The sequence below is a fragment of the Mytilus californianus genome, unplaced genomic scaffold (assembly GCF_021869535.1).
Source record: "Mytilus californianus isolate M0D057914Y unplaced genomic scaffold, xbMytCali1.0.p SCAF_14, whole genome shotgun sequence".
Lineage (NCBI taxonomy): Eukaryota > Metazoa > Mollusca > Bivalvia > Mytilida > Mytilidae > Mytilus > Mytilus californianus.
This window is the reverse complement of record NW_026262626.1, coordinates 31,019,307-31,041,480: the sequence shown is the minus strand read 5'-3', so window position 1 is coordinate 31,041,480 and position 22,174 is coordinate 31,019,307. Positions and strand designations below refer to the sequence as shown.

Here is a 22,174-nt window from a genome sequence, read left to right as displayed (position 1 = left end):
AAATAATAGACAAATCTTGCATTTTACCCTTATGTTCTATTTTTAGCCATGTCAGCCATCTTGGTTGGCAAGCGGGGTCATCAGACATACTTTTTAAACTAAATACCCTAATGATGATTGTGGCCAAGTTTGGTTAAATTTAGTCCAATAGTTTTTTGAAGATTTTTGTAAAAGTTAACTGACGACGACTACGACAGACGCCAATTGATGAGAAAAGCTAACTTGGCCCTGTGAGCTAAATGGCAGCAGGAGAGGAAGAATAACTAGTTTTGTAATTGCTAGCAATAACGGATTGCACCCTCGTCCCCCAATTGCCAGGGTGAAGGCAGCTATTTTGAAAATTCCAAAGTCAAACAGCGCATCTATATATGTCAATCAACATTGTTGTAAAGTTTCATTAAGTCTGGAGCATTTTGAAATTTTTGAAATTTTTGCTGTTTCAATGGCAATGGTAGCCATCTTGAAAATGCCATACCCCGATTACACATGATCATCTGCACATGCTGATTAACATTATTGTATAGTTGCATTAAAATTGGTTCACACAATTCCGAGATATAAATTGGACAAAAAAAGAGGAAGAAAAAAAAAAAGAAGAAAACAAGCATTCTGAGAGTATTGCATGGCAATACATAGTCCCCTAACTGTTAAGAATTCATTGTACTGGAACAAAATGCTAACTTGATCTATAACTTTGCATGGTGTAAACTATATAACAAATATCAAGTCAATATCTTCAAGCATGACGAAAAAAAGTGTGGAAAACTGATTATTTGAGTGAATTTTCTAGGACCATAACTCTGCACAAAATCATCAGAACGGAACAAAATTCGAACTTGATCTGTAACTTGTCATGATAAAACTATATACCAATTATTAAATCAATATCTTCAAGCATGACAAAAAGAAGTGCCGAAAACTGATTATTTGAGTGAATTTTCTAAGTCCAAGTCCAAGGACCATAACTCTGCACAAAATCATCAGACCAGAACATAATTTAATCTTGATCTGTAAATTGTCATGATAAAAGTATATACCATATTTTAAATCAATATCTTCAAGCATGAACAAAAAAAGTGTGGAAAACTGATTTGCCGGACGGACTGACTGACAGACAGACAGACAGACAGACAGACAGAGAGACAGACAGACAGACAGACCTATAGTCCCCTTCAACTTCGTCGGTAGGGGACTAAAAAGAAACATAGAATAACAATATGTCACCCCAACTCAGTCCCCCGCGTTTCAAATGTTGTATCTATCAAAGGTACAAGGGCAATAACTAAAAAAATCACCTTTTATTTTTTGTTGTTTAAAACTTTTTGTTTATAATTCTTAAGAGAAATGAAAGCTTCAGAGCAAATAATGATTTCCATTATAACTTATATTTCCAAGGGGCATAACTCGTTCAAAATATTTGATCAGAACTTATTTTCGAAAGTGTCAAAGACATTGCTGATATAAACCTATGATATAAGTTTCATAAAATTCTGGCAAGAATTGAACACATGAGAGCAATACTATTGCAATTTTCCATAAAATCAATATCTTCAAGGGGCATAACTCTTTTAAAAATAATTGATAGGCACTGCTTTTTGGGACTCTTCAAGTACATTGATGATAAAACCTATAATATAAATTTCATAAAAATCTGGCAAGAATTTTACATATGAGAGCGCTAACAATGCAAGTCTCCATATAAATTATGTTTCCAAGGGACATAACTTTTAAAATTCTGACAAGAATTGAACATATGAGAGCTAACAATGCAATTCTCTATATAATTTATGTTTCCAAGGGACATAAATATAAACCTTTGATATAAGTTTCATAAAAATCTGGCAAGAAATGAACATGTGAGAGCGCTGCAACGATGCAATTTTCCATAAAATCAATGTTTCTAAGGGGCATAACTCTTTTAAAAATAATTGATGGGCACTGATTTTCGTACTCATCCAAGACATTGCTAATATAAACCTATAATTTAAGTTTCATAAAATTCTGGCCAGAATTGTACACATGAGAGCGCTAACAATGCAATTTTCCATAAAATTAATGTGTCCCAAGGGGCATAACTCTTTTAAAAATAATTGATCAGCACTGATTTTTAAACTCGTCCAAGACATTGCTGATATAAACCTATGATATAAGTTTCATAAAAATCTGGCAAGAATTGTTCACGTGAGAGCACTAACAAGACCGGACGGACGGACTCACAGACGGACATCCGGTATTTCCATGTCCCTGCAACACATTTATATGCGGGGGACAAAAAGAACTGAGCAAAAACAATAAGTCTCCAAACTTTGTTTGGGAGACTTGAGGAACCAGCAATATGTCAGATATATATGTATGCCTTACATTCACTCTTAATATCAATTATAGACTTTTTAGTAATATCCGGCTATTATACCAGTAGTAAGAGTCAAACTGACTTAATCATTAAAACTTAACCTCAATCAAACATTGAAATAAGTTCATGATCAGATGAAAGCTGACAGAAGGACATGTAAAACAGTTACTCTATGAATGAAATACATGTTGAAGGCTGTACTTGACCTATAATTGTTAACTTTTTACACATTGTGACTTGGATGGATAGTTGTCTGATTGGCACTCATACCACAACTTCTTATTTATATTAACCCCACCACATTCTTTAGGTGCCTTCCAAGATCAGTGGTTGTTGCTGGTTGTTGTCTGCTATATATTTTGTTTTTTTATTGTTTTACATTAAATTTGGTTGTCTGTTTTTCTCATTTGAATTGTTTCAATATAACATCTTTACACTATAGATCCAATGGATGTTTATTGATTGATACTCGAGTCTGGGAGAACATGATTTATTATTAGTTGTAATTAGCTTTGCAATAGCTTTCAGAAATAGTCCAGGGAATCTGAGGTGAAAAGTGGCTCAACCTTAAACTAATTGCAACAGAAACATTTTGTATCAATTTCACTTCATTGGATACCTGGTTGTGACATATTAAAAATCGGCGTTTCATAGACCACGGGAAATTTGTGTTTTTGGGGTAAAATGGGGATTTTTATTTGAAAATCGCTAAAAACTGGAAAAAGTGATTTTTTTTAAAGTTTTTTACTCAAAGTGCTTGCTTTTTTCAGGAAAAGTTTGATTCATATGTATCATCGTGATGAAATATTAAAAATGCATAACCATAATTTTTTTTGGAAAAAAATGCTGATTTTGAATAGAAAATCGCTGAAAACAGGGAAAATTTATAAATGTAACAAATCTTTTAAAATTTCATGTTAACATTTCGTGTTAAATTTACATAAAGAATTTTAATCCCTCAAAGAATGAGCACACTTCAACAGAAAAAATAGTTCTCATTATTTTGACATATTAATGTAGTTTAAATCAAAAACACAGTCATAGAAGAGGGAGACATAAACAATATTTCTAAATTCACATTGTCATAAATGTAAAACTTATAGAACAAACTGTTGTTTCAAAGTTCTTGCTTATATTAGAGACACACCACCAACCAAACATGTAAATGTTAGAACTAAATGTCACTATCTTCCTCATCATCATCAATCTCCAGTATCTTACAGTTTGAACAGTTCAATCCCTTACATTCGCTACATGCTGAGCTGCATTCAAGGCCGTTTTTTCTACAAGTGCATCTGCGTGTATCGCATCTGGATTTACATTTACACCTTATGACATGCAATAACTTCTCTGGAGCAGGAGGCAAAATCGTTCTGATTGGACAAAGTGATGTACCTTGTAGAACCCATCCCCAGTCTGATGGACTAAACATATCGACAGAGTCATTTGTCCATTCTTGAATTTGATAGTATGTACGTTTACAGTGTTGAGACGCTGCTTTTGAAGTAGGTAAGGACTGGACATGTACGCAAGACAAAGAATTGGTAAGAACTTTATAATTAAATTTTCTGTAGCGTAAGTGGTCTAAGCTTTCTCCGGTCTCACCTCCGTATAATATAACGAGAGCTGCCTGTCCTGATTGTATTATATCATCTGAAGTTGCATCTTGTTTTAAAAATACGGAAGCTAACTCTCTGAAAATGGCATTCTCACGCAACCGCTTCAGTCCTTTTTTTCCTATGCCATGTCGTGTCACATCCTGACGGTTCAAACAGAGCAGCTGGTACAGCGCTTAGCTCGTACTTAAAGTACTTAAAGACTTCGGATATATCTGGAAACATGGTATTTGCAGTAGTTACCAGTCGTTGAAACAACAATTGCGGATCGACAGATATTTCTTCATTATCTACTTTGATATTAAATTTTGAAGATAGAGTTGTAACTTGGTTTTTCCTTTTAAATACAAACTCGTCGATGTATTTCCCTTCCATTGACGATATAATATTGTGTCCTATGACCAGTGCGTTGTACCAATTTACATTGTTGTCGCCAGTTGCTCCTGTTTCGATGTTTCGAAGTTCTTTATCTATTGAAAATGGATTTCTCTCCTCAAGAAAGTCCAGAAATGTCTTTTCTTGGAATGCACATTTCTTTGTGCTGTTCGCTAGTTTCAAAATTAACACCAGTTATTTGTTGTATTGCCTCGTTCATCTGGATACACTGTGGCATAGATAAAATCCATAATGTTCTCTGAGCATCTGTCATCCCTCTACCTCTTGTGAGACCAGTAAAACCTCCAGTGGTTTTAATGCATCTCATCAGAACCTGCTCGATGACCAGATCCGATGATAAACCTGACCAGAACCGATCACTTCTTCTCATCACATGGAAGCCTGACATGAGAGCTTCATTAATGACAGGATTTGTTCTTGATAACTCATGCATTTGTTCCAGGTATACATACGCTGATTTGAGATATAGGTTATGTCCAGCAGCAGCAAAGTACGGTAACATCTCTTTAATGATTTGAAGATGAAGAGTCCAGTTTCCAGTTCTTTCAGCTTTAATGAATTTTCGAAGCAAGTCCACCATATCCATATATAAAAACCATAGTCAAGCTGTCCGTTATTCGATATGTGATTTTCTAAAAGTTGATATACTGTCTCGTATTTTTCTCAATATCTCATTTTGATCAAGGGTGTCTACTTGAACACGTCGTTCGAGGATTTCATCAAAAACAGAACTCAGTTCATTTAAATCCTGGGGAAAAGTGTTTTTACTGTGATTTTCAGAGTCTTCAATATCAGTTTCACTTATCAAGTCACCTGAAGTTTCTTCAAGAAATGAAACATGTTCTCCATTTTCAATGTCATAATCTTTCAAGACAGTGGAAGATACCTGAAACTGTTCGCACATCAATAATGAGGTTAAAGCATTATAAATGAGGAAATGACCGCGTACTGCTCTTGCAACTGCCTTTCCGGTTAACATATGCGAAACAGCGTTTGGTGCGTAGACAGTTTCAATGAGCTCAGCTAGTCCAGATCCGCTCATAATGTTACCAATCGATCCCAGGAAGCTCATTTCGAGGTGAAAACCTAATCTGAGAACTATTGATTTCAAATCGCTTTCCTTTGGTTCATTATCAATAATTGTGAGTGCTTTCCAGTAAAGCGGTTGATCAAATGTAAGCATTGGATTAGCTCTGTACTTAAACGCTTCATTACATACGAACTTCATGGTCAAAAAGATACATGAAAGGTTTCCCGGCTCAAGGTCTATCATAGGCAAAAATACAATTGTCGATTTACCAGGGTATGCTCCATCTTGCACTAAATTACACATTGCCGACCACCCAATCATTTTCTTTGGCCAAAGAGTACTACAGAGAAGACTGAGGTTATCAGGTAACAAATCCGAATGTTGTGCTGCAAGTGATTCGAATTTTAAACTAAGTTTTGATGTTCGGTCAAAGTTGTACTGATGAAGATCGATTTTCCCTATTTGTTTAATATCGTCAAGCGAAACATTCAATCTCTGCACAATAGTTTTGTGGTTATAACCAGGTGTGATGCCTGCTATTATCCCCATTCCATGGAATGTCCCATGACCGTCAAGTGTTCTGATATTATGGTCGACATTATCTGCCACATGTAGAATACATCGCCCTTCAAGTTCTTGAGGAGAATCATTACCCTGGAGAGCAGAATTCACGCTGTGTTTTAGAACTTCCTTATAAGATGACGAAAAGCCAAGTTGGTATAAGGTATCGAGGAAAAATTTGGACCCAAAATGGTGATGCATTTGAACTCCTAGACCTAGCTGTAAAGGGGCAATCAGAGATCTTGATCTTGTTGCTTGCATGATAGACTGGCCAATGGCTGCCACTTTAAGATCGCAATCTTTTTCAGAAAATATTCCACCAAGTAACTGTTTAAGACTGTCAGGTAAGTATGCGATGTTTTCCTCACAAGATGCTATTGTAGCTGGTGATGAATACACCGACCTTGAAAATTCCATTGATTTGATATCAGATTTGATAAGTTTAGCTGCTGTTTTGATAATATCTCTTTTTCTGTTTCAGGATCTGAAGTTTTTGATTTTGATGAAATTCTTGCAGTTTTACGAAGAGTGACCACATTTGGTTTTCCACAGACGTCGGTAATAAAAGCTTCATCACCAAAATGTGTTTTGATCTTTGATTTCATGTGTACTGTTGTGTATGCCAGATCTCCACAAAACTGTGTCATTTGATGAACGGGGTCTTTCACTGTCAATTGGTCCTCTTCGTTGTCTTCCAAATAATCCATGGTCTTCAGAAAAGCTGTATTTGCCTCAGTGTGATCTGGTCTACCTTGCTTTTTTCGTTTTTGATCTGGTGTTCCAATAGGTATATTTTTCCCTGTCCTGAAGTTAACGCTTCATTTCTGATGGTAAATAGCATCTGCTGCAGGTAAGTCTTGTGCATATTCAAGTTTTGCAAAAACGTCAGCAGCCCATGAATCCTTTCGGTCTTTGCATATCGCCTCAGTTTTCTGTTGGAATTCAAAAGTTCTAACTGGATATACTTCTATTCCATATTTTCTATCTGACATTTGAGCTGACTGTCCACAAAATAAACAATGCTCTCTAAAATTAAAATACTGTGATGATTGCGTGTCTCGATTAAATCTGTCATGATCAGCATTCTCTTTACCAATTTTCTGAATCTCTTTAGCATTTGTATATTTTTTTTCGACATTCTTGGTGTAGTATTTGGCCGGCTACGACACATACGTTTTGTTGTCTATGTTTGCTTACTTCATTGATTGTTTTGGCACCTTTTTCTCTTATTGTTATCAGAACTTGTCCATTCTCCAAAGGTTCGTTGCATATCACACAGCTACTTCCAGACATCTGAAATGAATGAAGAATATAATTTAGTTTCAATGCAGTCTGGTGAAGAATTTTTTTTTTTTAGTTCACGTTCTACAATAAAATAATTTTCAATTTTGAAATGTTTATTTTTATATTGTTAATAAAACTCAACGATCAATATCATTAAAACAATATCATGCTTAATCACTGTAGCTCGTCACTGGAAGCAAAGCGAATTCGCTAGTAAATACTCAATTCTGCAGACTTTCAAAATTTGTTTGACGGTAAGATTATGTTCTAATTGCTTCACAGTACTTATTACATAAAACAACAATTTACAGTGACATAACCAAAAACGAAATGGATATTTTTAATTGTACTTAGAAGTACAATTTGAAGAAATCATGAATACATTAACTTTACTTATCACATCACATTAACGCGTGCGCAGACGAACGGATGGTCATATAAAAAAATTAAGCTTCATCATTCAATGAAAAATATATTGTGATAATAATTACTATCACTCAATTTTGTTGTTCTAGTGGTATATTGGGATAAATAACCATTGCTTTCTTTCTTCAGGCTTCTCTTTGGTCACCATTTTCTCCTGAAACGGAAAGTTTGTTTTTTCAATCATAACCATATAAAAATTTAATTCGATTAAAAGTTAAATTATATAAATAGCCCATGGATAGGTTGAATGGAAACAATAATTGTATTTCATATTTTATTTGCTAATTAAACAGTAAAACACAACATTTATTTTCAACTGATTGCATGGTGAATTAATGAGTCTGTGTAGATACGGATGTACTACATAAGATATGGCTAAAAATCTAGTTGACCCTTATTTAATGGATATGCACACTGTGTTAATATTTAAAAATAATGGTCAATTCAAACATAAGTTATGCTCTGGAAACCGTAATCCTGACGGAAAAACAAGGGTAATAGAACACTTAACACCCCGATGCCTACAGCGGGCCATTATAAGATACTTAAAAACAACAAACAAATTACTACAGAAGCATTTATAGGAATGAAAATGCAAATACTTGTATTTGCTCGTTCATTCTTTTTGTCACCAATGGCGTTCCATACTTTTTTATTTTTGACGTAACCCCCCTATGAAATGTTATTTTTAACAGTGGAAAACGTCGCTAAACAATTATTATTACTTATAAAACCATTTACAAGACTAGGAAACATGATTTCTTTGAATAAATCAATGTAAAATATGTTGGAATCGAAAATGTCAAGTGAAGGGGTGATACCGTGAAATATTGCTACTCGGGGAAAAACAATACTTTTAAAGATTCAAAATACGATAAATGTATTTATATTTATACATTTATTGTTATATTCAAGCTTTACTCACCAATTTTCAGTTCCAATGGGTCAAATCCAAGTCAAAAACAAATGCCGCTTGTTGACATTGAAGTTGCATTATTCAAGTTATTTTCCTTATGAAGCATGGCGCGCATTACGTTGCATGAAATTCAGTCGAATTTAAACTTTTTATTTCGCAAAATTATGCAATTTTGCAGTGGTCCGATTTTTGCCGATTTTTGATATGTTAATTCTATAGTTGTAACCTTCTTTTTTCCGGAAAAATGAATTCTGTTGCAATTTGTTTGAGGTAAAACCCCAGATTCCCTGGACTAAAAGTAAATCAACTCATCTTAGATACCAGGATTAAAATTTTGTTTGTCAGACATGTGTTTTGTCTACAAAGTGATGCTCAAATCAACCTAGAGGCTCTAAAGAGGCTGTCATTCACCTGCATCTTCAACTATGGCCACATTTTAGTAACAGATCATCATTAAATGGGAACAAATCTATTAAGAGTTAACTGACAATTTCAGTCATGTAGACATATTTGTAGATCTCAACCTGCTGACAATTTTTTCTTGCTAAATTTTAGTTATCAAGATAAAAGGCAAAAAAGGCAAAAAAAATGTAAAAAAAAATATGATTCCAATAATTCCAATAACAAGTCAACTGAAGATTTCGACCATACGGCTTATTTGTGGATCATTTTAGCTATTTAAAGTTTCTATCCATCTATTACAATTTTCAAAATATTGAGCAAAAACCCCAAAACTTGGTAAAAATCCTTTTTAAAGGGCAATAACTCTATTAAGGATTCATCTGAGGATTTTGGTCTTGATGACTTAATTGTAGATTTTGTCTTGCTGATCATTTTTGCTGTTTAAAGTTTCAGTCTATCTATTATAATTTTCGAGATAATAGGGAAAAAAAATTTTAAATGGTTAAATTCGTCATTTAAGGGTAAGAAATCGTTTAACAGTTTTATCGTAAATGGATAATAGCTAGAGCTCACCGTTCTGAACATTTCTGCCTCAGTCAGAATTTCTCTATTTATAGTGGTTTTCAAAATAAAAGGTAAAACTTGCATTTTACCTCTATGTTCTATTTTTAGCCATGTCAGCCATCTTGGTTGGCAAGCGGGGTCATCAGACACATTTTTTAAACTAAATACCCCAATGATGATTGTGGCTTAGTTTGGTAAAATTTTGCCCAGTGGTTTCAGAGCTGTAGATTTTTATAAAAGTGAACGGCCGCCGATGACGGACGAAGACGACTGACGCCAAGTGCTGAGAAAAGCTCACATGGCTTTTCTGCCAGGTGAGCTAAAAAGTTAAAAAGGCATCATAATATTATTCTATGAGCAGTACTTTGAGTATTTTGTCTTTATATTAGTTTCTTTTTGTTTGTTCTCATCATGCTCATGTTGTATTGTTATCCACTGTCCCAGGTGTAAGTCTGCAGTTTGAGGGCTCAAAAACATATTTAACCCTGAATCACATTCTTCATGTGCCTCTCCAAAGTCAGGAGCCTGTAATTCAGTCGATGTCATTGGATGCTGTCTGTCATATTTGTTTTCACTTGTCATAAATCAGGCCATTTGTTTTCTTGTTTACATTTTTCATGTTGAAGGCTTTTATAACTTACTATACAGTATGGCTTTTGCCCATTGCTGAAGGCCTTACAGTGACCAATCGTTGCTTACATCAATGTCCTTTGGTCTCTGTTGTATGGAACACCACAGCTGTCTTATGTTGTGCTTTGACATTACATGACATGGTTTTATGATTACTTGATGATGTTTTGTCTTAACTTAATATGGTTTTGACATTACTTAATAATATTCCAAAATTTGATGTCTAATTACACTACATAATGTGTTATTTACAGTATTTGATGAGGTTATGTCATTCTTTGATGTTGTTATCACATTTATTGATATGGTTATAAATGAGACCATTTTGGAAAAATAATTTCTATTCTTAAAACAGATTTCCATGTCCATGATGTCTATTTCTTACCATTTTTGAGATATTTGTCGCTCACTTAGATCTATGTGCATCTTCAACAATAAACACTCTCCAACATTGTAGACTAGAATAGAATTCATGAAAAAAATCTATTTTTGTTGATCTCAACGTATTGCTGATCCTTTTCTCTGTTTAGAGATTCCTTCTACCTTCTTTAGTTTTTGGCCAAAAAAGAAAAAAGGGGTAAACAAAATCGTCATTCAAGAGCAGTAACTCCTAAAACTAGTTCTTAATACTACAGATTTAAGCAAAATTAGATTTATTTGTAGATCTTGTGTTGCTGATCATTTTTGTTATTTAAATTGACTATCTTAGTATCTTTAATAGTTTTTAAGATAACTCAGGCAAAACCTCAAAATATTGGTAAAAATCTTCATTAAAGACAAATGCAAAGAACTCCAATAATGAGTCAACTGACAATTTCAGCCCTGTTGACTTATTTGTAGATCTTGTCTTGCTGATCATTTTTACTTCTAAAAGTGTCTTTATCTTTTATAATTTCAGGATAATAGGCAAAAATGCCAAAAAATTGGTAAAAATCATCATAACAAGGCAATAACTCCAATAACTTATTGATAGATCTGGTCTTGCTGATCATTTTTTCATTATGAAAGTTTCTATCTACTATATTTTTAATATATTAAATAAAATGCTCCACAGGCGCAGCTTGATACGACCCAAAGGATCAAACCCTGAACAGTTGAGGCAAGTATGGACACAATATTCAAGCTTGATACAGCTCTAAATTTGGATTGTAATTAATTATTTGACAGAGCATAGGTTTCTGACACAGAATCAGTGTAGTCTAAGAACTGGACATTTAACTATTATGGTCCAATGTCCAAAATCTAAATACAGGGTTAGATTCAGCATATCAAAGAATGCCACAGAGATATGTCTCACCTTTTTGTACTTTTGATAATGCAAATGTTGAAATTAAAATAGCAATACTTTTTCATGTTTGCTTTGCAAATATTCAAAGTCAATGAACCATGACTGAAGGTACATGGCAAAACAATCTCCATGGAAATCAGATTTGCCAATGCTAATACAACTGCATACCGAATACCATAGACTTATCATAAGTCGTTCCCTTTAAACAAACCTAAACACAAACATTGACTTGTAAACTATGTAAAAGTTTAAAAGTCAATGAACCATGATGAGGGGGTACAGCTATATAATCTCCATGGAAACAAGGCTTGCGAATGCCAATAACTTTGCATACCAAATATCAGACTTAACATTAGTGGTTCATCTTAAACTGATCTAATCACAAACTAATACTTGTAAACTAAGCAAAAGTCTCAAAGTCAATAGACCATGACTGATGGGGCGGGACCAAATATTCTCCATGGAAATGAGATGTGCTAATGCATATACAACTGCATACCAATTAACATTGGCCTACCACTAACGGTTCCCCTTGAACTGACCTTATCACAAACTAAAACATGTAAACTAAGCAAAGGATTCAAAGTCAACAGACCATGACTGAGGGGGCAGGACCAAATAATCTCCATGGAAATGAGATATGCCAATCCTTATACAACTGCATAACAAATATCTTTGACTTACCACTAGTGGTTCCCCATAAACTGACTTAATCACAAACTAATACATGTAAACTAAGCAAAAGTTTCAAAGTCAATAGATCATGACTGAGGGGGCAGGGCCAAATAATCTCCATGGAAATGAGATGTGCCAGTGCTAATACAACTGCATACCAAATATCATTGACCAACCTCTAGTGGTTCACCTTAAACTAGACCTAATCACAAACTAGGAAACAGCATACCTATGTCTCGCTTTTTGACTCTGTTAAGGCGAGACAAAAACCCTAAGAATTCAAGACTTTGAATTAAGCCCCATTGAAATTGGTCAAGAAATAAGCAATTTATTCTAAACGTTAGAAAAGTATTGTTTTTGGCCCCTTATTTCTAATTAACGGATAGGAATCATAACCCCCAAAATCAGTCCCAAATTTCCTTCTTTTTTTTTTGTATGGAACCATTTGGTACAATTTCATAGAGATCCATAGCCTTTTACTCAAGTTATTGTCTGGAAACCAGAAAATGCTTGTTTTTGGCCCCTAATTCCTAAACAGTTTCGGCCATAACTATCCAAATGTCTTCAGACGATGACGAAGATGACTACTACATTGCCTTATCATTATACAGCTACAAATTTTTGTGGTAACATAAAAATTAGTAACAAGAGTGCACACGCTGAAATGTCTCGCCTAGTATGCTGACCATTGATTTTATGTGACTTGTTTGTAGATCTTGCTGATCATTTTTGCTATATGAAAATATTCTGAAATTATAAGATCTGTGTTAAAACCACATAATTACACAAAATAAGGACCCTGTTTTATCAGTCCAACCATCTGTCATTCAACTGGCCAACAATGTAAAACGTTAACAGATCAATGTTGATTGTTTATTAAAGAAATGATTGTAAAAGCTCACACTGGCTCTTTGGTCAATATAAGCTAATAAACTAGATCAACATTGACTTACTTTGGTTTTTCTGGAAGATCATCAGGATTACTACAAAATGCGTTTTGGTTGTTTGCCTGATTTAAGTTCAGTAATAAGGCTGAATCAGTCACATGTTTTTTAGATGGAGGTAATGCTTTAGATGTGAAAACTCTGTAATCACTTGCACAAATCAAGTTATGTTGAAGAAGCTCACAAACATCATCTTTAACTAAAGCTTGCAGAGATTCAGTTTCCTTCAAATATACTGGATTAATATTGGCTATGTCATCTGTTACAAGTTTTGGCATAGAAATCTCCATAATTTTCCTTCCATCTTGAGTTTCACCAGACTTTAATAACTGTACATTAATAATCTTGTCTGCTGTTATGAGAGTTGGCTCACTAAGGCTTTTCAGATCCCCATATTCAGTATTACAAGAATCTGTTGGATATATGTGTGATTGCTCTGTATGATTTTCTTCATTTCTATAATGTGAACCTGAACCATTTTTGGGATACTGTGTGATATTAGGGGGACTTAAACCTGGTGGTGAATTTTCCTGTTCAGTTTCAGTATTTTGCTTTTCCCTCTTGTACTTTTCAATTTCATATACTGACAAACGATTCAGCCTAACAACAGCTTTCTTTTTTATCTTACAGCAATCAGATTTTGAAAAATGTTGCTCATCAAAATTTGAAAAACCATCAATGTTAAAACTTTCATTCAACAAACTCTCTGAATTGTCAGTATCACATACATAACTTATTTCTGATGTTTTCATTTCCAAGTTAGAAGATTCTTTTTTATGACTTATTTTTTTGTATTTATCCAAACATTCTCCATCAGCAAAAGTTGAGATATTAGAATATTCAGAACTTGATGTACTTTGAAGATCATAAGATAACTCTTCTGGAGAAAATGGTTGAGGAGGCAAACTATCTAAACTGTCAGTTTCTGGGGAGGAATAGAGAGCCATTTTTGAAAGGATATCATCAAACTCGGAATCAGTTTCTGCAAGATCAGCTTCATTTGATGATTTTGATTCTGTTAAATTTGCCAATGTTGCTTCATGAAGCAATGATAGTCCCAATATTGATTTTGGTATTTTTCTAATTTTACTTGCATGCTTCACCTGTTTTTTTCTTTTTGCCTTCTTACTCAGAAAGGCAACTTGAAGCTTACGGTTCATACTAAGTGAAGGTTTCCTCTTGTAAGGTTTCCCATTCCAGTCAATTGTAAAACCTTGGTAATAACCACACAACCTCTTCTGTTCAATGTTCTGTACATCATTTTCTTTTTCAGGGGAAAGAATGTCAGAATGATGGAGAAAGTCATCATCTAATGATTCTGAAGAAACATTGGATATTTCATGACTTTTTACCTTTTTCTTCCATTTTGCAGGTCCATATGTAACAGTTAAATTTGCTAGTAATTTTTGTCTTTTACAACCGGCTGTAAGATAATTTCCTTTGGGAGCCTGTGTCTTAAATTCTACTCCCTGCACATATTTTTGAATTATTTCATTAACATCTGGAAGTTCACTATAAGTATATGTTTCCTTTTCTTGCATGTTGGACCAATCTGAACCTTTTAAATCAGCCATATTGGCTAATTTTCTTTTAATTGGCACAGATTCAAATGTCAATGAATTTAATGGTATAACTTCATTTTCAATGTTGGCTTTACCAGGCTTTGTTGTGTAGGGATATGTATGGACCCTTTCCAAACATTTGATGGAATTGTGGTCAAGAAATTTTTCTGATGCAACAAATTCTTCATTTTCTAAAAAACCTGCTATTCTACTTTTATCAGTCAAATTGACTGATGATTTTGTCCTCCCTGTCACTGTTAAAACTGAGTACATATCATCTTTGTTTTTACCAGAATTAGATCCTGAACTGGCTGTATCTAGCGATTCTACAACTCTTTTTGCAATGTAGCTATTTTCCTTTTCAGTTTTTGTGTTTGCACCAGTTATTTCACTTTTTCTAACATAATGATTCAAATCTTTAAATTTATTGTCAAAATCGTCTTTAAAATCAAGAGTTTCTCCATCAAACAATTTATATGCATCAACATTTTGCTGACTAACTGGACTACCACCTGCCACTGGTGTCCTTGACTTACTAACATTGGGTGTCAATAAACCATCCGACGCATCAGTCAAACTTACATCCTTTAAGATTACACTTTCATCATCTATGACAGTAGGAGAACTTGTCAACATTTTGTCCATGCTGCACTTGCTGCATAACATTGAATTCTTTTGTGGATGCTGTTTTGCCAACTTCTTAGATTCATGACCATAATTGTTTAAAGCTATATTTGGTGTTATAAGTTCTTTAATTGAACCAATTTTCTCTTTCTCAGAGTTTCCATTTGGACATGAAAGGTTATGGGTTGGAAACATCATATTTGCACTTAAATTCCCTGAAATATGTTTCACAGAAGCCAAACAGTTTCTAATTTTTGAAAATGTCTTTTCTGAGTTTTCACAAAATTGCTTATCATTTCCTGAGAGATTAGCTTCCAGCAAGCTTGAATCAAATTTGCCTGATGAAAGATTTTTACTATCAGGACTACATTTATTGTACAACATCAGCTTATCTAATCCTGAATATCCTACAAGCTCCTTTTCTTCGAAATTTGAAATTGCTTGATGACTCTGGTTTGGGGAAGTACTTTTTGAATCTTTTTTTTCTTCATGTGACACATTTTTATTACAATTTCCATTGTTTTCAAATTTATGTGACATGAAATATTCCATTGATTGTTGATCATTTCCTTTCCAATGACTAGAAGTTGAAGAACCTGTAACAGTGTGTAGTAGATCATTATTTATGACTGTGGTATTTGTAGTTTCTTCCTCATTATCTTTGCGAATGGATGTTAACAAAACATTCTCAATAATTGATGTCAGTGTTACTTTTTGAATACTATGACAATCCTTGGATGATGCATCTAAAGTCTGTGCAGGAGGAGCAATCATTGTTTCAGGATAAATATTTGCCATACTAGTCAAAGATTTATGTTTCTTTGAAATCAAGCTTTCTTTTTTATTTGAAACATTTATCTCATTCACAAATTTAACATCCTGAGTTTTAATATCATAAGGTGATTTCATTTTAGAATTTTGAACACATTTTTGACAGAAACGGCAACTATGTTTTTGGTCATTTACCACTGTTCTTAACAGCTCTTCCAGTGAGGCTTTTAGAACAATACCAGATTTATCAATGTCTATTTGAGTCAGTTTTTTAACTTTAACAATTCCTCTGCCAATTTTCAACAGACTATATCTTCTAGCATCCATTGGGTGCATTCTTACAACACTGATGTCATGTTTCAGTTGCTTTTCATTTTTAAACTTCAGTTTTTTGTAAAAAGGTGTTGGAAGATGAAATGTAAATGAGTATGCTCGATTGGGTGTAAGTGGTTTCTTGGATTTCACATCAGAATGAGGTTTCATTTGCTGAATTGAATTTGTTCTTGTCCCCTGTTGTACTCGTTTCTCAAATGTGAAACTATGTGACCTCTTTAAAGCTGCTTTTTGTTTTTTGACATTTTTACTATATCCTGACGATGTGTGGTTTAGATCCAATGGATGTTGAATTCTATCATGTAAATAAATCTTATTTTGATCTTTTGATGTATCCATAGAGTTAAAATTATCATAATGCAAGGAACCACTATATGATAAACTCCTTCCTATTCCAACATGACTAAGTGACTTACTACCAAACTGGCTATGTGATTTATAACCACAAAATTGATTAGGTGACTTGCTACCATCATAAAGATTAGAAAATTTAGGATGACTATAGTCACTTGGTGATTCACTATCATAATTGTGAACTGGAGATTTTTTCCAGGTGTAACTGGAAGATTTAGTGGTATTACATCGGTTATTTGTGTCAGAAACAGAAAAAGGATCAAACATATATGAATCATGATTTCGTACAGGACTGTCATATTGATATCCAAAGCTTGATCCTTGCCTAACATTCTTGACAAGAGTCTCTAGACTAGATAAAGTATTTTTTTTCTCACTTCTTTCATTTTTATTGATATTCTTTTTTACTGAGCTTTCACAATTTGTCTGTGCTTGAGAGTATGCTCTTTGTGAAGATGACGATTGTGATGAATCAAAAAACAGATCAGGACTTTGATTTGTAAGGCTAGACTGTAAATAATCTTCTGTAGCATTTTCTGCAAAACTTTCTTTGGAAGAAGTTTCCACATTGGAATTATCATCTCCATACAATAGTAACCTTTCTAAAGTAGATGGCTCATTTTTAGAAGGAAAGTTTTTACTACTATTTATTTTATTTTTAATCGTAGTTGATTTTTTTATATTTTCATGCATAATTGTAGATGCTGAAGGAATTCTTTGAAGATTCTGTCCGATGTTGGTTGATTTTGATAACTCATTTGCTTTTGGATTATGTTGCATAGGTTGCATCCCTGAATGTTTTTGTCTGTAGCTACTGTTATGTTGCTCTTTGTGAGTTTGGTGAATGACTGACTTCTCCTGTTTTTTCTCCAAATCTTCTGTAATAGCTGCCTGTAAAGAACTATTGATTGATTGATGTTTGCTTACTACTGGCAAAGATAAAGTTTGACTAAATCCAGCCAAATTTTTCTCCTCGCGCCTCTTTTGTTCAATATTTGCACAAATATGTATTCTTTTATTTTTACTGAGTTCACCCAAAAATGGTTTGCTATTACTGGGTAAACATAACTGTTGATGGGATGACTGTCCTATATATTGATGGCACTTCGGAATCAATTTAGTATAGGGCTTTGACTTAAAATTGGTAGTGTTTTCAGACAGCTGTGAATTTGGGAAACAGATATTATCTTCTGAATTATCTTGTTTTGAAAGATACTCATCTTCTGTCATTAACTGACAAAAGCTTTTTTCCTGAAAGTGATTACTATTACTCCCACTATGCTGCTTTACAGGTGTCAAGCTTGACAATGACACATTTCTACCAGTTGAAGATGTCTGTAGGACCTTTCCATGAGAATATTCATGCAAATTGTCAACCGAATTCACATGACTTAGCATGTAAAATTGATCATTTGAGGACACTGGCAATGTATACTGAATGTTGTGTACATTGTGTTGCTCATTCATTGGTAATACTTGAGAAATTTGCAAATTACCTAATGCATTTGTTGCAGAAAAATGTTGATCAGACTGATTATTTTGATTGTTACAATCTATCAAATGTCCTTTGGTGATTTGAGATGGCACAATAGATCCAAACTGATCTTGTTGAATTGAAAACGACTGAGGTAACAGTGAAGTTTGCAGATTCACTGGTGTAAAAAGAATATTCTCTGAAGACTTTTGCATTTGTTGCTCTTGTGGAATTTTATATGATGGTGTATGAGGCATTTGGAGATCTGATCTTGAAGAGAGAATCCCATTTTGGCTTCGTTTATAGTGAGATCCTGGCAAAGTTTTCTGAGAACCAGAATCCATCTGGTACCCTGTCTGTAATGAGTTATTCACAACTGGCTGACAAAAGGATTGCACATTTGATGTAGCAGGATATTGCCTGTATGATGAGTGCTGATTTTCAATTGGATGCCCTTTAATACTGTCATACTGATTAACATTTGACATGTGAAATTGTGATTGAAGCATTGGATCATTCAAGGATGGCAATTGTATGTTTCTATGATAACCATGATTATTATGACATTGAAGCATCTGCTCTTGAATTGATCCTATTTCCTTGCTTCCTTGTAAACTATCCTGAGAATAATGATGCACAGTAAAGTTATCTTTTTCTGGTGAAGGGGTCATCCTGAAAAGTGACTGAGCATTCATGGACTGAAAACTTCTTATATTGTCTTCATTAACGGGTGATTTGATACAACACAAACTACCAGTACTACTTGTTGGCTCTTGCATTTTGTTCTGACTACTATGTATTGGTGATTGTTTACATCCATGGTCATTATCATGTGTTGATGTGTGCAATAGATTTATCTTGCTATGATTGCTATTGTTACCAAGTCTGCTTTGGGATGAATTAATTTGGCTAAGTGAATGCAAATTGACATTGCCTTTATGAATGTCATTTCCAGTTTGATGAGATGAAACTATGTTACCAAAATTATCAAAGCAGTGTTCTGAGTTGACAGGGACCTTTCTATCTTCCCTATATCTTTTCCTAGAAGAAACTGTAGCTGGAATGGTTTCGTTTTGAGACTGTGATGATATTTGGTCTGCATTTTCGTTTTGACTATTTGAACCAAGAGACTGTGTGTACGAAATGTTTCCAATATTTCTAGTTGGTACCTGGTTAGAAAAAAATGGTTTCCGAAGATTTTTCTCTGCTTCTGTTTCTTTTTCTGGAATAAATAAAACGCATTCAATCATAAAAACATACAAATTTACCCTAATGTATTAACAGAGATTCCAAAAAGCCTGTTTTACACTTATTGCATCTTTGTCTCAATAAAATTTATCAACAAGAAATATTAGTTTGGACTCAAAGAGTTTCATTTACAACAGATCTTTAATTTTCAAGATGGATATCCAACTCGATTGGCGTTTACTACATACATGTCCCAGACAAAATCAACTTTCAAAATTATTTCCAAGGTCTGTTAACAAGAACATGAATAGGACACGAAACAAGAGGCTTCTAAGAGACTAAATTGTCAAAAATATACCTTGTATTGATGATAATTTTTGCTTTCTACAAATTATCATTTCTATTTTTGTTTGTCAAATAACATGCAAAAAGCTGAAATTTTTTCGAAAATCATAATTTTAGGGCAATAATTCCTAAAAATAAGACTTGTTCCATTAAAACATTCATGGGACCAAGGAAAGGCAAGTTGAGGTAGCCGCTATGAATGGTTGTGAAATATTTTAAGTTGTACAAGTTTTTAATGCTTGCAGGCCTACGAAATTCTTATCATTCTTGCTGTTTACAGTTTCTATCTATTAACTGTAGTTTTCAAGAAAATAGGCAAAAACTTCAGAAATAAATGTGGATAATGTGCACATGTGGACACAGATGATGCCCCCACTTGCATATCATATATAGTTGTAAAGGGACATAACTGAAGAACGGTAAAAGTGACGCTACCTAAATTTGAACTTGATCTGAGTTTTGTGGTAATAAGCGTTGTGTGTAAGTCTCATAACATTTGGTTGAGGCTAACTTAAGCAGAGAACAGAAACTAAAAATTCAGCAATTTTTCTATTTGTAAACACGCATAACTCTAGAACGGTTGTGTATAAGTTTTATAACATTTGGTTGAGACAAACTAAAGCTAGAGAACGGAAACAAAAAATTCAGCAATTTTTATGTTTATAAAGAGACATAACTCAAGAATGGTAAAAGTGTCACCACCAAATTTCGTACTTAATCTGTATTATGTAGTAATAAGCATTGTGTATAAGTTTCATAACATTTGGTTGAGGCAAACTAAAGTTAGAGAACGGAAACAAAAAATTTGTACTTGATCTTAGTTTTGTGGTAATGAATATTGTGTATAGGTTTCATAATGTTTGGTTGGGGCAAACTTAAGTTACAGAATAGAAACTAAAAATTTTGCAATCTTTCGATTTATAAAGGGGCATAACTCAATAATGGTTAAAGTGACACTACCCAAATTCAACTTGATCTGTGTTTTATCAGTGGAAGTCAAAATTAAACATTGCATTGTATAAATCATTGATTGTAGTTGATTCAACTATAATCATGGACAAAGGAAGATAACTCCAATTTTAATAAAATGCTCCGCTGGGCGCAGCTTGATACGACCGCAGATGTCTAACCCTGAACAGTTGGGGCAAGTATGGACACAACATTCAAGCTTGATACAGCACTGAATTTGAATTGTGATTAAATATTTGACACAGCATAGGTTTCTGACACAGAATGAATGTGGTCTAAGAACTTAAAAATTTTTAATTTACATTTTCAAACCATATCATTACTATTTGCTTTTATATATAAATCAGAAATAACCAAATTAAAATGGAAAATTTTTAAGAAAAAAAAAATCCCCCCCAAAAAATGTTTGAACCCCCTTATGATTCATCACCCTCAAACTCAATCCCAGCCTTCCCTTTGTGGTATGGTACCTTGCAGTACAATTTCAGAGAGATCCATACACTTGAACACAAGTTATTGTCTGGAAAATAGAAAAATGCTTGTTTTTTGGCCCCTTTTTGGCCCCAAATTCCTAAACATTTAGAGCAATTACCCCCAAACTCAAACCCAGCTTTCCCTTTGTGATATGGAACCTTGTAGTACAATTTCATAAAGATCCATACACTTACACACAAGTTATTGTCCTGAAACTAGAAAAATGCTTGTTTTTTTGCCCCTTTTTTGCCCCTAATTCCTAAAATTTTGAGGCAATTACTCCCAAAATCAATCCCAGCATTCCCTTTGTGGTATGGTACCTTGCAGTACAATGTCAGAGAGATCCATACACTTGAACACAAGTTATTGTCCTGAAACTAGAAAAATGCTTATTTTTGGCCCCTTTTTGGCCCCTTATTCCTAAACGTTTTGGGCAATTACCCCCAAACTAAATTCCAGCTTTCCCTTTGTGATATGGAACCTCGTAGTACAATTTCATAAAGATCCATACACTTACACAGAAGTTATTGTCATGAAACTAGAAAAATGCTTGTTTTTTGCCCCTTTTTTGGCCCCTAATTCCTAAAATTAAGAGGCAATTACCCCCAAAATCAATCCCAGCATCCCCTTTGTGATATGGAACCTTGTGTTACAATGTCAGAGAGATCCATACACTAACACACAAGTTATGTCTGGAAGTTACAAAAATGCTTATTTTTGGCCCCTTTTTGGCCCCGTATCCCTTAACTGTTGGTACCATAACCCCCAATATCAATCCCAACATTCCTTTTGTGGTATTGAACCTTATGGTAAAATTTCATAGAGATCCATTCACTTAAACTAAAGTTAGAGTGCGAAAACCAATGTGTCTTTGGACGACAACGTTGACGCCAACATCATACCAATATATGACCGCAAAATTTTTTTGCGGTCGTATAAAAATTACTTGATATTTAAAAGAAAATAAAAATTTTGCAATTTTTCCATTTATAAAG

General features: G+C 33.9%; 2 protein-coding genes across 6 annotated transcripts in view; both read right to left on the bottom strand.

The window, feature by feature from the left end:
- The window catches only part of LOC127724637 (uncharacterized), a 640,225-nt gene that overhangs the window by 397,024 nt on the left and 221,027 nt on the right, over positions 1-22,174 (bottom strand). For all 5 annotated transcript variants that reach the window (XR_007992624.1, XM_052231644.1, XM_052231645.1 and 2 more), the window contains exon 15: positions 13,095-19,425. Coding sequence is in view for 4 of the 5 variants with exons in the window: in XM_052231644.1 (XP_052087604.1) it covers positions 13,095-19,425 (6,331 nt within the window). In the remaining variant the exon portion in view is untranslated. The remainder of the gene's footprint in view (positions 1-13,094; positions 19,426-22,174) is intronic.
- Positions 2,800-7,803, bottom strand: LOC127724691 (uncharacterized). Its single transcript, XM_052231746.1, has 2 exons — positions 7,732-7,803; positions 2,800-7,249 (listed from the first exon to the last, which is right to left on the bottom strand). The coding sequence occupies exon 2, from the start codon at positions 6,371-6,373 to the stop codon at positions 4,979-4,981; it is 1,395 nt and encodes a 464-aa protein (XP_052087706.1). The 5' UTR covers positions 6,374-7,249; positions 7,732-7,803; the 3' UTR covers positions 2,800-4,978.

Bases quoted from the DNA above. Each gene is read 5' to 3' on its own strand.
- LOC127724691 (XM_052231746.1), bottom strand. From the start codon at position 6,373: ATGGAATTTTCAAGGTCGGTGTATTCATCACCAGCTACAATAGCATCT.